At 36.6% G+C, this 15,692-nt stretch overlaps 1 protein-coding gene across 3 annotated transcripts in view; it reads right to left on the reverse strand.

Annotated features, from left to right (window-relative positions):
* Window positions 1-845: 845 nt before the first annotated feature.
* Window positions 846-15,692, reverse strand: part of CTNNA3 (catenin alpha 3) — a 1,722,523-nt gene continuing 1,707,676 nt past the window's right edge. For all 3 annotated transcript variants that reach the window (XM_034662590.1, XM_034662589.1, XM_034662591.1), the window contains one exon: window positions 846-9,059. In XM_034662590.1, the coding sequence (XP_034518481.1) occupies window positions 8,772-9,059 (288 nt within the window). In that variant the 3' untranslated portion in view covers window positions 846-8,771. The remainder of the gene's footprint in view (window positions 9,060-15,692) is intronic.

A 15,692-nucleotide genomic window follows, 5' to 3' on the forward strand; every position in this document is an offset into this window, starting at 1 on the left:
TCAGCCTCCAGGCAGGTACAGACTCTTCTTGCCAAGAGTGCTTTTAGTTCCACTTCCACCCCCAGAGCGGGCGTGACAAACAGATCAAGGTGGAGAGAATGCTGCTGTCAGAGCAAATAGGGCTCCCAGGGCCCAGGAGGCAATCTCATGCTGGCATTTTCGTTAACAAAGAGGTGGCCAATGTCTGGCACAACTGAATGAGGGGAACTAAGTGATACTCTACCCTTGCAGACTGCATTTTGAGGAAGCAAGGAAACAGACTTAGACGTAGCAGTCAGCGTTCGGAAGTAGTCAGGCCCTGAAGGAAGGAAATGATGTCTCAGAGCAGGCAACGACCATGTGCAAGTCCCAGAAGGGTATCCAGAGACTCTCCCTGTAGGATTCAAACTGACAGTGGATTTTCACCAGTGTAGAGATGAAGAAGCCGCGATGGATGTGCAGAAACTGCCAATATTCAGATGCAGAAACATTAGTAGAGCCAATGGTATTCTATGCTGACTAGGGAGGATGTGTTCGGGCAGCCTCAGAAAAAATTATTGGCCATTTTCATAAAGTTCTAAGCTAGAGAACAGTTTTCAACTACATAGACATGAGTATGAAGGTCAAAAGCCAAATGTCCATGTTGAGCAAAAAAGCCCATTTAAACCAAGAACTAATTCTCTGAGATATGGTGCATGTGACTTGGTGTATACGCCGTAGTTTGTAAAAGTACCCCTCGAACTGTGGCATGTGTGACTGAAGGTGAGTGGGAACAAGGTGATACCTAGAAGCTCACGGTTAGATGATTCAGCAATTCATTAACCCTTTCTTGGCCCGTCTAAGACACATAGCAACAAAGATGAATGCCGAATGCATAACAAATTTTTATTACTTTAACAAACATGGCTTAATTATCAATTGAGTACATTATTAATAAACTATAGAGTGACATGAGTTGAAATTAAAATACCGTTTCAAATGCTGCTACATAACTTCAAAACAAACCCAATGTTACGTGTGTGAAATTATTCAATTGAGAACAAAATGAAAGAAAAATTTCGTTGATTCAGTGAAGCGCAAAAGGCATGCAGAATCTCAAACAAGGAGTATTTGGGCTTCTGTGTCAACGTCATGAGGATAGTAAAGAGCTTTTTCTGTTCTTGGATAAATAATTCATTTTTCTTAATTGCTGAAATTGACTTTAAGGATAAATATGGATCTGGAAGATCCACATGTGGTTTTGCCAAAGTTTATCTATATTCAAACCATAAAACTGCTTCAAATTGGCCATGACTATGGTGGTTCATTCAACCCCACTCTGCCTTCTGAACAGCAGGGTAAGATGTATAAACAAGATAGTTTGAAACATCTCAAATGCCACTAAACTTCAGCTCTCAAGACATTGCTGCAATAAGCATGACTATTATTTTTGCTTCCTTTTATTTCACTTCAAACAATCTTAGTCTAAATCTGCCCTTCATCTTGAATTATAATGTGCATATTACCTTCAGAAATGTCACTAAGTTTAAATTGCCAAAGTTGCTGCTTGTGAAAGTACATAAGGTAAAGTAAGAGGTTTTTGTTTTTTGTTTTTTGGGTTTTTTTTGGCCAAGTCACGATCAAACTAAAACATAATCAAAATGGAAGGCAGGGGCACTGGAGATCTTTCATGAAATTTTAACTAATATTTAATCAGCAACTTCCCCAAGAAAATTTTAAGTCCCAACTATTAGGTACTAAATTGGGTGTAACATATGTCTACTTCTGTTTTCAGGGACTGGTTAGCCACAGCTATGGAAGAAAAACCATTATGCTAACATTTAGGTCCAATGACATTTTCTTTGGAGGGATTGTATCACACAAGGAAAAATTTCAAAACTAGTAAGACACACAGCCTAACCCTGTAAGACAGTTGGTGCAATTCTCATATTTATATCCCTATGGACGCACTGTATACCAACACAGAAAAACACAGATAAGCCTAAGATTTGGCAAGCAATGGAACACTATCTTTAACGGTATTTTTAAAATCAATTTTATGTTTAAAGCCTCGGGAAGAAGGAAAGTTCTAACTGAGAGCATGGACTAACATCTCAGACTTGCCCCTTTGCTTTATTAATAAACATTCCAGTGCAAATTTGATGTCAGAAGCGTAGGTTAAGAGAACCTATCTGTCTAAGTTAGACTCTTGGTGAATACCACAGAGAGGTTCAGATAATTCACAAAGATCACAAACTGACTGATGGGACTGACAAGGTTTGGCTTGGCACTGTGTAATACATGGTTGTCTAAATTGAAAATAAAAGCTATCTGCAGTCTTTGAATTATTGATGTAATTATTGAAAGGGGGCTTTAAAATGTTTAAATAGATGCTACATACCTTCAAGTTCAAATAACCAGAACTAAAAATAAGCATTCTTCTTGAAAATGCAAAGGAAAGAAAAGTTTAAAACTAGAAAATAGCTCATTTGAAAGGAAAACACGGGACTGTTCTGCTACTACCATTTATGTGGCTTTTGTAAATGTCCTCCATTGAAGAGAATGCGAGACATGATTGTTAGAAAACTGAGCCTTTTTCAAAGAGAAATTCCTTCCTGAGAGTTTCTTTTTCTTACAGTTGGGAACAAGAATCATCATGACTGCCAGGAGCCCAATAGTGAAGACTCCAAATAAACACATTCTCAGTTTGAAGAAATACCTGTGGGTCCCCTTTAAGAAATATCAGAAAGTCATTTAACTCCCAACAACAACAGGGCTAAAAGAAGAGTCCAGCCTTCAGTTGGCTGTAGGAAGAAGGACCACATAGAGTTAAAGGACTAAATTTACCTGAAGACAAGGCACATACATACCATATACATTTATGACCTCCATAAAGAAGGAAACATACATTTTCTATAGTTTGGATCAGTTTGGAATACAAAGAAACTTTATCTTATTTCAATAATCCCTGTACAATGATCCCTTGGAATCCATAACTTTAAACACACAGGCACACATTAGCAGTGAAATAGGAAAGATATGGTGGCAACAAATGTTTTCCAACCAGCAATGCTGAAGATGGGTCAAAACCAAAGTCTCCTCTATAATAGTAAAAGTAATTTGTCAAGGGTCTTCATCCTATTTCAGATCATATAGATGAAACAGTCATTCCTCATATCTCTGTACTCTATTTCAGATTATTAGAGGTGAGAATATGCACCTATTACTTATGTTTCTGCCTTTTATTTGCTTTAAATCTGTAGTTACAGACTGATGATGATTTTTTAAAGTCTCCATCTCTTTGCCCTTATACAAGGAGCAGCCAGCATTTGAAATGTGTATTTCATTCTAAACTGAAAAACCCAATCCTTTTTTTCAGGATGTCTGGATGGTATAATGGCTAAAGTTCAGACTCTGGAGTGCAACAAAAGAAATTTTAAAGACAATGGATTTTTTAAGCAAGATTCTTACCCTGTGTTAGCCTCAGTTTCCTTATCTATGGAATGGAGGTAACAATGTTTATCCCATAGGATTATTAAGAGAATTAAATAAGGTAATAGCATTTAATGCAGAGTTGGCACATGGGATAGAACCACTGTTCGTTTTGTTGCCTGGTGTATCCTAAGAACCTAGAGCAGTGCCCAGAAGAAGGTCACAGTTGCTCAACAAATATTTGTTAAATACATCGTGTGATTATCCTAAGGAGCTCTGATATTGGGAACAATTTCACCCCTCAGCAGCCTAGAATTTCCATTTCTCATCTTGCAGACAATATCACTAAATCATCCCCAAAAATTACATAGTTCATCCTCCTGCCTCTGCCATGACTTCACCCAAACCACCAAAGACAAGTACTCTATTCTATCCTTAAAATATTCCTCAGGAGGCTGCCTAATCTTCATAGAACCAAAAACTCCTCCTCCCTTTGGCTATAAGTTATCTGCTTCTGCAACGACTTTTCTTATTCCCTCTCCTGCCTCTGTCACTTTCTTATTCACATCCCTTTAGAACTCCTCCGTATATGCTGCTTTTACTCTCCAACTTGTCAAACTCTTTTTGAAAGGCGGTCCTAGTGATTTGTTCCCATAAAACCAATGGGGACTTTTGGATGCAATAAGCCAGCTTGCAGTCATGAAACATCCCATCCTAGGATCTACGTAGAGGCCCGCCCTACAAACCAGCTATTGCCATAGACAGGATTCTGGGAAGGTTGGGTTCCGTTTGGAAATGGTTCTCTCAAATAGTATTAATTATCTTCTTTTGAAGTGTTCAGGAATAGATCCTATCTATGCTGATAGGGGGAGAAATTCACATGTAAAATGATGACTGTTGTAAACTATTGTTTCTTTTGATTTAAAAGAAAAATCTCTCGTTCATGTGAATTGATTAAAAATGGCAAAAAATATTTAAAATTTTAATTATCTTTTTTTCTCTCTTGTATATATATAGGATAGTGTTATAGCCTTGATTAAGACAACTTTAGTTACATACACCTGGTTTTAATAATGTCCACATTTTCTTTCCTAATAGACCCAAGGGGCCAAAATGAAAATTTTATATGTAGATGCTTCTGTCATTAACACTGTTTTTTTTTTTTTTTGGTAGTAACATGCCAAATACTAATACTAAAGGTATCATAACAATATGGAAAGAGAGTTATGACAAAAAAATGCTACAGGGTTTTCATATGAGTAAGTGTTGTTTCTGGATATGTAATATACAAATGAAATAGAAATAGAAATTTCTCAGGTTGCAGAAATTTTCCTAGTTTATTTGAATTTTTGAAATAATATGCAAGTTATAATCTTTTAACTGGATGACCCTAAATTTTCTGGTCAAGTCAAACAAATATTTCTGATTATCCAAACAGAAAAATGGTTATCTGATTCCTAAATATGCAATAGGCAGGCTGTCTTGGCAAAAGATAGGCTGACAAAACAAAGTACAGATTTCATTCGACTTGATATTCTGGTGCCTACTTTGCTGACCTACAGAATGACTTACGATAGTACTGCAAGAGGATAGCAATTCTGCAATGAATTCACTGGAGAATGGTAAATATCACTGGGAAAAGTCTCAGATCTTATTCCACTCATTCTGCCACTCTACAGAAATCTGTATCCATGGGAACCTCCATCCATATCAGGAAGTGTGCACTTGATACCAAAAAGGGTAAAAATGTTTTCTGGATTAGAAAAAAAGGATGGGGGGCAAGAAATAATACTGCTGGGAATTAAAATTTATCATTTTAATGCTATAGACTATATTAATCAATTACTATGTGGGGTAGACACCTACAGAGATGAGAGATAGGAGAGGGGCATTTTTGGTACATGAACCAAGAGAAAAGGACATTAACTGGGCATAATTGGGATGAGCAGCCTTGACTGCATCAATCTGGGAGAGAACTGTCAGCAGTTAATAGAAGGATCCTTAGCCCAGGGATGGGTGATAAAAAGACCACCTTGAAAATGAAAGGTTAGAAAGCCACTGAAAATTTTTTCTCTGGTGTCATACATTAATTTTTTTCAGCCACTCAATACTGAATGTGAGGAACACCAATTATTGGGTCTGAGGCTCAAATTGGGCATTTATCTCCACGTTCATAATTTTATTTTGCTGTAGTATGACTTGAAAACTGACCTCCTTTGAAGCTGGTAAGTGTGCCCAAAATGCCAGACTGAAAAAGTGAGCCTTTCTGCGTAACTATGGAGTCCTTAACCCTTACATACAGGGCATTTGATGGGGCACATATGTTATATGGATATTGATAAATTAAGAGATTTGAAAAGGCCAGAGGGCATAATTAAGAATATTATATTTTCTAATATTCATTATTGTCACTCATGTCCTAAGATAAACAGAAAGGGGATCATTAACAAATTACCTTAGGAATTTAGGGTTTGAATTCTTTTCCTGACTCATTCATTGAGTTGTACCCAGAAATTCCATTAGAAACAAATATTTCCACTTGTGATAAGGAAAAGGGAGATATTTATATTTCTCATTCTTCTTGTTTGATAAAAACCTTCCAGTTTTTCTAATTAAAAGAATCTTTACTGGATTATGATTTCACGGATATTTTTTAAGTTATCATTTTGATTCCAGTCTGTTGTTTGACTGCGATGTCGGTGACTAAGAGTGGAACTATCCTTGTAGGTGGCATAAGCCCTCTCCTCCCTCTCAGAGATTTTTTTTCCTACATAAATTAACATAAACCGATTTCATACACACACAAAAAAGTGAATCTTGATTAGCAAGTGAAAGCAAATGTATTATCAGAAGAAGCACCAATCTGTGATGTGGTTTCAAAAGGTGCATGGATGGGCCACCAACCTGTCACTCTCATTTAGAAATTTCTGCCATTCCCCCACAGAAGAAGGGCTTACATATAAATATACATAGTACGTTCATATTTTCTGATGAGGTTCGTTTAACTATGCTTTTTAGCACAAACATTTGTTAATATATTTGCTGCTAGTTTTTTTCACGTATAAGCCCTTATTAGTGGTTTGAATCGAACTAAGTCTCAAAATGCTGTGCACTGAGGGAATTCACTCGGGTGGACAGATAACATTTCCAGCTCTATGCATCTTGTTCTTAGTGCATCTTTGATTACTACAGTGGACTTTACTCCTGGGACAGTCTCCAAGTTGTATTTTTAATTAAGTTTTGTTAACTTATAGTTATTTGCTTTGAGCTACACTGGAATTCTACCTACTTTGAAGAAGAGGCCTTGTTCATAGCTCATTCTGGGTAAAGGGTCATTTTTTTTAAGATATAGAGGTTATTTGGTAATTGTATAATTTCAAGGTATTTCTGTTCTTTTGGCATCAGTCCTGGATTCTAAATTCCAACCTATGGAAAACTAACATAGGATCACACAGACATTAGTTTTTCTAAGTGAGACTTACGATTCTTGACCTTGTGGCTTTAGGAACTAAGATATACAGCTAGTAGTTGAGTGATATTTTTAAAATCTATTTTCTCAACTAAGTTATAAATTCATACTTCTGTCTGAGAGAAGTATGGTCATAGATGTCACTCTTGTAATATCTACTCTTGGAAGAAAATGAGAGTAGCATTTCAACAAAAGGAACTCCCTTTTTTTTGCTTTTAATTATCTAGATAGTTCTGGAAAATAGAAATATCTGGAGTCCCTAGTTCCTTTCTGCACTGCTTTCTCTTTTAGGGAGTGGACCCTGTCCTGAATAATTACTGTGGGCCAGTACAGAGTGCAAGGCAGGGAGGACATATGGCTTTCACCTCCTAAGATGTTTATATGCTGAGCCAAGCAACTCAGCATTTTAGAAGAATAAAATAATTCATTACAATAAAAAGTTAGCACTTTCCACATAATTGATGATGATCTACTAAATAAATCCTTTTCCTACACCATTTTGCTCAAAGTACCATACATATCATACTTCCAACTTTATGCATTCTATGTTTCACACATTCTTTTATCTAAACTGGTCCTCCTGGTATCAGCTGATGTTGCATGTTTGAATTTTACTTCATCAAACTAAGATGACATAGTTGTTGAGACAACTCATTAATGGCAATGTTGTATGAAGTGAAGTTACAATTATAGTATAATTTTGATAAAGTAGAGTAAGGAATGCCTGTTTGTAATCTTGTGAATGGGAGCTCCATGTGTGAGAAACAATGAAACTTAACTCCTCCAAAGAGGGAGGGGCAGGGCAGGGAGAGAGAGAGAGATTGGGAGAGAGCAGGGGAGGGGCAATGCACTAGACCCTAAGACTATTATGAAGTCCTTCATGAACTTAGGTAAGGATGAGTACAGTGACTGGAATTATAAAATAACCTCAATGACTTTTATTTTAAATAATGTTATTAAAATCACCTCAGCTTCTTTGCCATTACCTCTACTTCCTAGTTCAATGACACATTTTGTGCAGTTGTATTTTACTCAACTCCAAAAGGTTTTTCAAACTGGCCTCTCCCTTTTAATTACAACTGCAAGCTAATACAAATGGATTGTTAGAGTCACGCAGAACTCCTTCTACTTCCGTTGCCATAACTCACTCAAGAATAGAGTTAGGTGTCCCATTGCCCCAAGGGGTCGTAACTCTTCCTCCATATATGTATTCTGGTGGACCCATTTAAACCTAACCCTCGATGTGCAGAACTGCTGAACACTATGGAAACTTAAAAGGTGCATTAGTGGCATCAAAACTCACTGTAATCTTTATAATGTTTAAAAAAATGCTTCATTAATAATCAAGGCTGAACTTGACTGCTGAGCCTGGTTAGTTTCTGATGTTAGCCTAATCAATTGATGATAGATATATCTAGAGATTGAAAAAAAATTCAGTCTCTAGGTATCAGGAGATTCACACACGTCTGTCAGGTTAGGTCAGGTAAAGAAAATATAGAGAAATATTTTATGAAGTTTTTTGCTTTCATTGAAAAGCAAGTCAAGAGTTCATGTCCATGTTTTAATTCAAAATGATAAGGTGAGTGTACTTAAGCTTTTAGAGATGAACAGGACTCACTTGCGCCCCCGGTGTTCATTTGGTAACTAATGTAAGATACTGTGTGACAGGAAAGGCTGGATGACACCTAAAAGGTTCACTCATTCAACAAGCATGTATTGCGTACTTATTAGGTGCTGGCCAGACAGACATGACAATGACATGATCCCAAATATATGTTGTCTCCAGTGTTTTACATTATTTGTGCATTAAATTCTAAAAGTTAGTGAACTTACAGAATTAATTAAGTGTAAAATTAAAGCACGGTGTTTCGCCAAGACTGTGTAATACAGACACTAGAGTAGAATAGTGGGTTCAGTAGACATGCCTTCCTCTAAATTCACTCATGACTTGCACTGGGTGGATTTTTTTCTTTGCTGAGCCTCGTCTGACAGCTGCACAGGTTTCCTCTGGCTTCTCTCTTTTAATCAAGGGCTTTTTTGCCGGAGCCTTCATTCTCCACATCACAACTGGGTGCCGGGGCCCAGCAGGACTCTGAATTCGGATGATCTTGGTCGAGGCAATGTAGGACATTTTCACTGTTTGCACCACAGCATTCATTAAATTTTTGGCTGCTTGGATCAGGGAGGTGACACTGTCCAACTGGAGGAGGAAAAAAAGAGCTATTATTCAAGAATGCAATCAGAAATTTAAAGAAATTTAATGTTACAGAAACTGAAATGTTCCACTTTGTTTTCACCCCAGAAATGAATTAGTCTCCATTTTATGTATCTATATAAATTATCTACATTAATCCATCTACCTAAATTTATCTTTTATCTATCTGATGCATAAATAAATTCACATTCTATCTTCTGGAATGATATTTTAAAGAGATTAATTTCCATCTCTTGGTTTTCAGTGAAATGGATTCTATAACTTCTAGATAATATTAGAAGGTCCAGGTCCAGAGATGGTCGCTGCTTTCTTTGTAATGAATCTCCCTATTTCCAAGGGGGAATCCTAAGCTTTTTCTTTAAAATATGACTATCCACGATAAAAGCACTTGTATGTGTAAGTTGCTTTATAAGAATAGGAACTGAAAATTCTTCCTTTCAGGGAATTTATAGTTTCAGATAAATAATTCACACACATACAGCACATACGGGTGTACACATGCGTGTATACCATTTACTTTCATGAACACTTCCCAAATAATTCCACTTAAAAGTGTCTCTGTTTTTAAACACAGAACTTTTAAACCTATCATGCAGTGTGTTAAAGTAGATAAAGTCAAGTCTTTTCAGTCAAATAAAGTTGGGTTTAAATTCCAGGTCTGCCTTAGAACTTGGGCAAATCATTTACCTATTTTCATCCTGGTTTCCCAAAATATTTAATAGAAAAAAGTGCTTATCAAAGTTAAATAATATGTGTCAAGAACCTAGTATAGTGATTGCCAAATAGCTGATTGTTATTAAATACATTTCCTCTGTGTCTTATGAAGACTGACAAAATTGTCTAATTATAAAGATGCACTAACGAAAGTACTAAAACAAATGTTTTCCCATATGATTTTGTTTTTAAATGTTGTCTTCTGGATTTTCACAAAAATAATCTCAGGGAGAAGTAGAGTGATATTCCTAGATTTTGCAAAACACCTTAGAGCTAAGCCGAGTTGGTTCATTTTTATACAACTAATGTTTCTTCCATTATTTTAGTTTGGCAGATTGTCATCCCCAGCCAACTCACACAGGAAGATGTGCCTCCACTGTCACCTCTCTGTGATGTGTGCTGTCAGGACTGAGACTCAAACACCGGCTCTGTGGTTGCTGAAATCCATCAGCAGCTGCGTGGCCTGAGTACTCTACCTTTGCAGCTCAAGGAGTCTCATCTCACATACAGAATAAATGAGCGAAGGAAAGTAGTAAGCTGAGGTTATGTGCCTGGGGCAGTGGTCTAGCTGGCTGCTTCCTAGGAAGAAAATTTGATTAGCTCCATTATATGCCAAGCCTGAAATCCTTGAAAAGGTAACACCAAAAAATATGTAAATTGAAAGGCAGTAGTACTTGGCAACTACGCATCTTTAAGTCGTTTTACTTATTGAAGCCAGAAATGTAAAATCTGTACGTGTGGCAGGAATGACAAATGCTTTGCAAACTTTAAACAGGATTTCATGAAGCCCTGACACGTATTTCAGAGAACACTTGGAGCTTCTGAATCTGTACACAACTTTAAATAAAAAACACTAGACTTTGAACAGAATAACGCACTTCATTATTAATGTTCCTCTATGGACAGATTAGAGGATGAAATCTGTCCTTTAATAATTAGCAATTTTTATTCAAAACCTCTGGGAGCCGGTTAGATTCTGAAAGTAGTTTCCAATCTCACCATAGGGAGAAAAAATTTTTCTAAATGAAGATTTAATATGAACAGTATTGAGGATCCTTGGTAGTTTTTTCTCTCAAACATGAAAATATCTGGTTTACTCCAAGGGCCCGGTGCTACCATAAAGTCTTTCATGGAAGAACGTTCTAGAGACCTGTTATCATTCAGGATTTCACCAGCAGCTTTGGCATTTCTACCCTCTTGTCCTCTCACATGCATGTCTCCTCCTTTTGAGTTTCTTTTTTTTTTTTTAATTTTATTTTATTATATTGTGTTAATCACCATACAGTACATCCCCAGATTCCGATGTAAAGTTTGATGCTTCATTAGTTGCGTATAACACCCAGTGCACCATGCAATACGTGCCCTCCTTACTACCCATCACCAGGCTATCCCCTTCCCCCACCCCCTCCCCTCTGAAGTCCTCAGTTTGCCTCTCACAGTCAAAAAAATTGACTTTCTAATCTTATCATATATAGACTGTATTTTCTTTCATTTCCTTTTGATTTTTCCATACAAGTGATATATAGAAATCAGTAGCCTAGAGAGGATGTCTAAGTTCAATCCATGCCTTAAAATGTGGATACTGGATTGTCTTCCTTCTTCATTGAATCAGCAAAGCCCTGTCTGTGCCATTGTGATCTCTTATCCTGGCCTTTGACAAAGCCTTTTATTTTAAAATTCTAAGTGGCTGCAGTAAAACTTCTCCTCTGGGTGACTCAGAAAAACCATAGGACAAATTATCCCCCTAGGAGAGCATGAAGACTAGTTTTGCAGACAGATTAGGACAATTGCTACAAGAATACTGTCATTTCATGACAAAAGCTTGTCAGGCATTCTGTAAGGATCTTTGAAGTCTAAGAGCTATGTGCGCTAAGATGCATCGCTCTGCTATTAGTCAAATCACTGGCCACACAAGCAGGGTGCACAGAGAAGCCTAACAAATGGTAGCAAATTTTGTTTGAGGTCCAAGCAGTGGCTCAAGCTTACTCATAGAGAATAACTGCACGATTTCCTGTCTGCAAAATTTTTATAAATCTTCTTATCAGGTCCACTTTGATGAAAAATCCTTCAAGGGAAGTATTCAACAGAACCTTCTTTGTGGAAACAAAGGCAAATTTGAGCTGGGCAATGCATCATTTTGGGGTCTCTGTGTTCAACTTATTGAACAAAGTTTTCTGAATTTCACAAATGCACCTGTGCAAGACAAGAAGGTTAATATAGTCTAAAGGCTCAATACAGTAAACCAATCAGATGATAAAACTCAGGTCCAATAATTCTCGTACCATGATGAATCACTTTCCTTAACTGAATATTCTTCTAGGCAAACACAACTTGAAATGTTTACCATAGAAGGAGCTACTTTCCCTAACATCTGGTAGAATTTCCCTATGATTAGATGAAGTGTTCTTGATCAAGGTATCAACTGAGAACAAAAATGGCTTCTAAGACTTCAAAACTCCTAAGGTTATATGTAAATGTGTATATTCAAGCTTTCTAACCCCCTCTTTCATAATAGGGGACAAGGCTTTAAATAACTCTTAAAAGAGGATTTTGACCTAAATGAAAGGGCTCTGATTCACTGGAAGTCTGTTCTCTTACCACAGTAAATAGGAAGACAGCCACCCTTCCTATGCTGGTGATTTGTCCTTTTTCTTACAACTCTAGTGTGGCATTAAAATAACTGTGCTTGTTGTCTACTAACGTTACAGTAAGTTTCTCAATATTGTCTATGTCCAAACATAAATTAGTAAGTTCTGCCTCATTTTTTAAGATCTAAATAAATATAAAGAGTTATGTTTAGTAAGTTAGTTCTTACCCTAACTGTAAAATGTATTTAACAAACAATCCAAATTATGACCATCTAAAGAGTACTACTCAATATTATCATTTTATAGGAATCTTAGTTTATTTTATTTTAGTGTCTCTGCTGTACTTTGTGGTATGTATTCTGTGATTTCAGTTAGGCTGCAGTACAAATTTGTCCAGTTCTAAAAATGTTTTCAGGCAAAAGGTTCAGTCCTACTTAGAGATATGTCTATAACGCTTGGCTATGGAAAAGGGGTAGTTCAACAGCAATGAAGATATTTTCTTTTTCTTCATAAAATGTCAACTTTTTGTCAATGTGACTACTATATACAGAACCCTGGATCTTTTTACAAAAATCAATGTTAAATACCTCTGATGTAAGTCTCCACAACTACAAGGTGAAACCCCTGCTGGTAAACCCTTTTCAAAATCCTATTGTGATATTGACAGCCAAGAGTAATAAAAAGGCAAAGTAGTTATTCCTTCTTTTAATTTTCTAAGTTTCTTATCTATATTATGCCAGAACACCAGAATGTCTTGTACTATACTATTCTAACTCCCCATATTCTGGATACAAGACCTTTATCAGATACGTGTTTTACATGAGGAACTCAGGAAGCGAACCTCACTCCCATTGATGTGGATCTCATCCCTTTGCACCTGGGCTGTCACCTGGGGAAAGCGTAGCTCCCCAACCCCTGTGCGAACTGCCATGCAAGCTACTGCTACAGGAACTCCTGTGGAGAGAAAAGCCTGATGTTGCCTGAAAAGATGCATTGCCTTTCCTAAAACCTTCTGGGCAAACTGGTTCTAAGGGTAGACTATGAAATTCTTGTGAGTCTCAATGTTTACCTAAGCTTAAAGAGCCCTGGTGGATGTTGCACCTGCACAACACAATACCTGAAAGGCAAATATGTGGAGTTTGGCTCCAATTATAATAACAACTTATAACAATTGTAAATATCTATTGTGTGCTTCCTGTTTGCTGGCCCCATTCTAAGTAGTTGACATACATTAACTCACAGCAACCCTATGCGGTAAGTACTACAATTATTTCCATTTTATAGATGAGGAAACAAAAGAACGGGAAGGTTTGGTAGCCTGCTCAAGGCAATACAGCTGTTAAATGGTAGAGCAGGAATCTGAGCCAAGACAGTGTCGTTCCGGTACCTGGTGCTCTCACCCATTATATACCCTGCTTTTCAGTAATATGTCACTTTCAATGTGTGCTTATTTTCAGGTATGAATAGTTGGAGAATTTGCACTAACAATATAATCTCTAAAATTTAAAAATTGACTACTAATAACTGATTTGGGGAAGGTTATAGAACTTTTGCAATGTATACTGGTACTAAGAAAAATGAAACTATTTTACTTGCCAAAGTATTTTATTAGGATGGTGATTTGATAATGTTTATATTCCATCATTTTCTAAGAAGATTTTTTTTTGAAATAGCAAATAGAAATACTCAGTCATCCTTATAAGCTCCAAACAACTTAAAAGCTTTTAGATTAATACTATTTTTTTAAAGATTTTATTTATTTATTTGACAGAGAGAGACAGCCAGCAAGAGAGGGAACACAAGCAGGGGGAGTGGGAGAGGAAGAAGCAGGCTCCCAGGAGAGGAGACTGATGTGGGGCTCGATCCCAGGACTCCGGGATCATGCCGTGAGCCGAAGGCAGACACTTAACGACTGAGCCACCCAAGCGCTCCAGATTAATACTATTTTATAAAAAAAATTTTTTTTTAATTTTAAAATGTGGATCTCAATGAGATAAAGAAAAAACATAAACAAATCATATTATAGATTCTAGGACATAGAACTGCATAATATCATTTCATCTTTAAAATGTGTCATAGTGTAAATACAAACCAAATTTTCTCTGATTCTCAAATAAAATTAAATTAATTTGTTTGCCTTGGCTTGCAATAGAAACTAGGATTGGAAAAGAACTGATACAGCTCAATATCCAAAAAACAAATAATCTAATTAAAAAATGGGCAGAAGACATGAACAGACATTTCTCTAAAGAAGACATACAGATGGTCAACAGACACATGAAAAGATGCTCAACATCACTCATCACCAGGGCAATCAAAACTACAATGAGACACCCCCTCACACCTGTCAGAATGGCTGAAGTCAACAACATCAGAAGCAAGTGTTGGTGAGGATGTGGAGAAAAAGGAACACTTGTACATTGTTGGTGGGAATGTAAACCAGTGCAGCTGCTGTAGAAAACAGTATGGAGCACCTCAAAAAATTAAAAAGAAAACTACCTTATAACCCAGGAATCACACTACTGGGTAATTACCCCAAAAATACAAAAACACTAATTCAAAGGGATGCATGCACCTCTATGTTTATTGCAGCATTATTTACAATGGCCTAGATGTGGAAGCACCCCAAGTGTCCATTGAGAGATGAATGGATAAAGAAGATGTGTGTGTGTGTTATACACATATACATACATATACGTGTGTGTGTGTGTATAATGGAATATTATTCAGCCATAAAAAGGAATGAAATCTTGCCATTTGCAACAACATGGATGGAGCTAGAGAATATAATGCTGGGTGAAATATGTCAGTCAACAAAGAAATATGCTATATGATTTCACTCATGTGTGGAATTTAAGAAACAAAACAAATAAGCAAAGGAAGAAAGAGAAAGAGACAAACAAAGAAACAGACTCTTAACTATAGTGAACAAGCTGATAGTTACCAGAAGAGAGACAGGTGGGGGATGTGGAAAATAGGGGATGAGAATTAAAGAGTAAACTTAAAATGATTTTTTAAAAAAAAATGATTAAGAAGAAGAAGAAGAAGAAGGAAAGAAAAAAGAAAGAAAGAAAGAAAGAAAGAAAGAAAGAAAGAAAGAAAGAAAGAAAGAAAGAAAGAAAAAGAAAGAAAGAAACCAACCAGGATTTGGTCCCCTACTCTGTAGGTTCTATTTAACCATTACTTAATATTAAACTTCTCAGTTAAATTATTTAGAAATAAGTTAACATAGGTAATGTGAAAGGGCATTGTGTCTGTGTGTCAGCAAACAACAAGAGGATAAATATTTCTTTAAAAACTTACAGACTTTTACAGT

The sequence above is a fragment of the Ailuropoda melanoleuca genome, chromosome 6, assembly GCF_002007445.2.
Source record: "Ailuropoda melanoleuca isolate Jingjing chromosome 6, ASM200744v2, whole genome shotgun sequence".
NCBI lineage: Eukaryota > Metazoa > Chordata > Mammalia > Carnivora > Ursidae > Ailuropoda > Ailuropoda melanoleuca.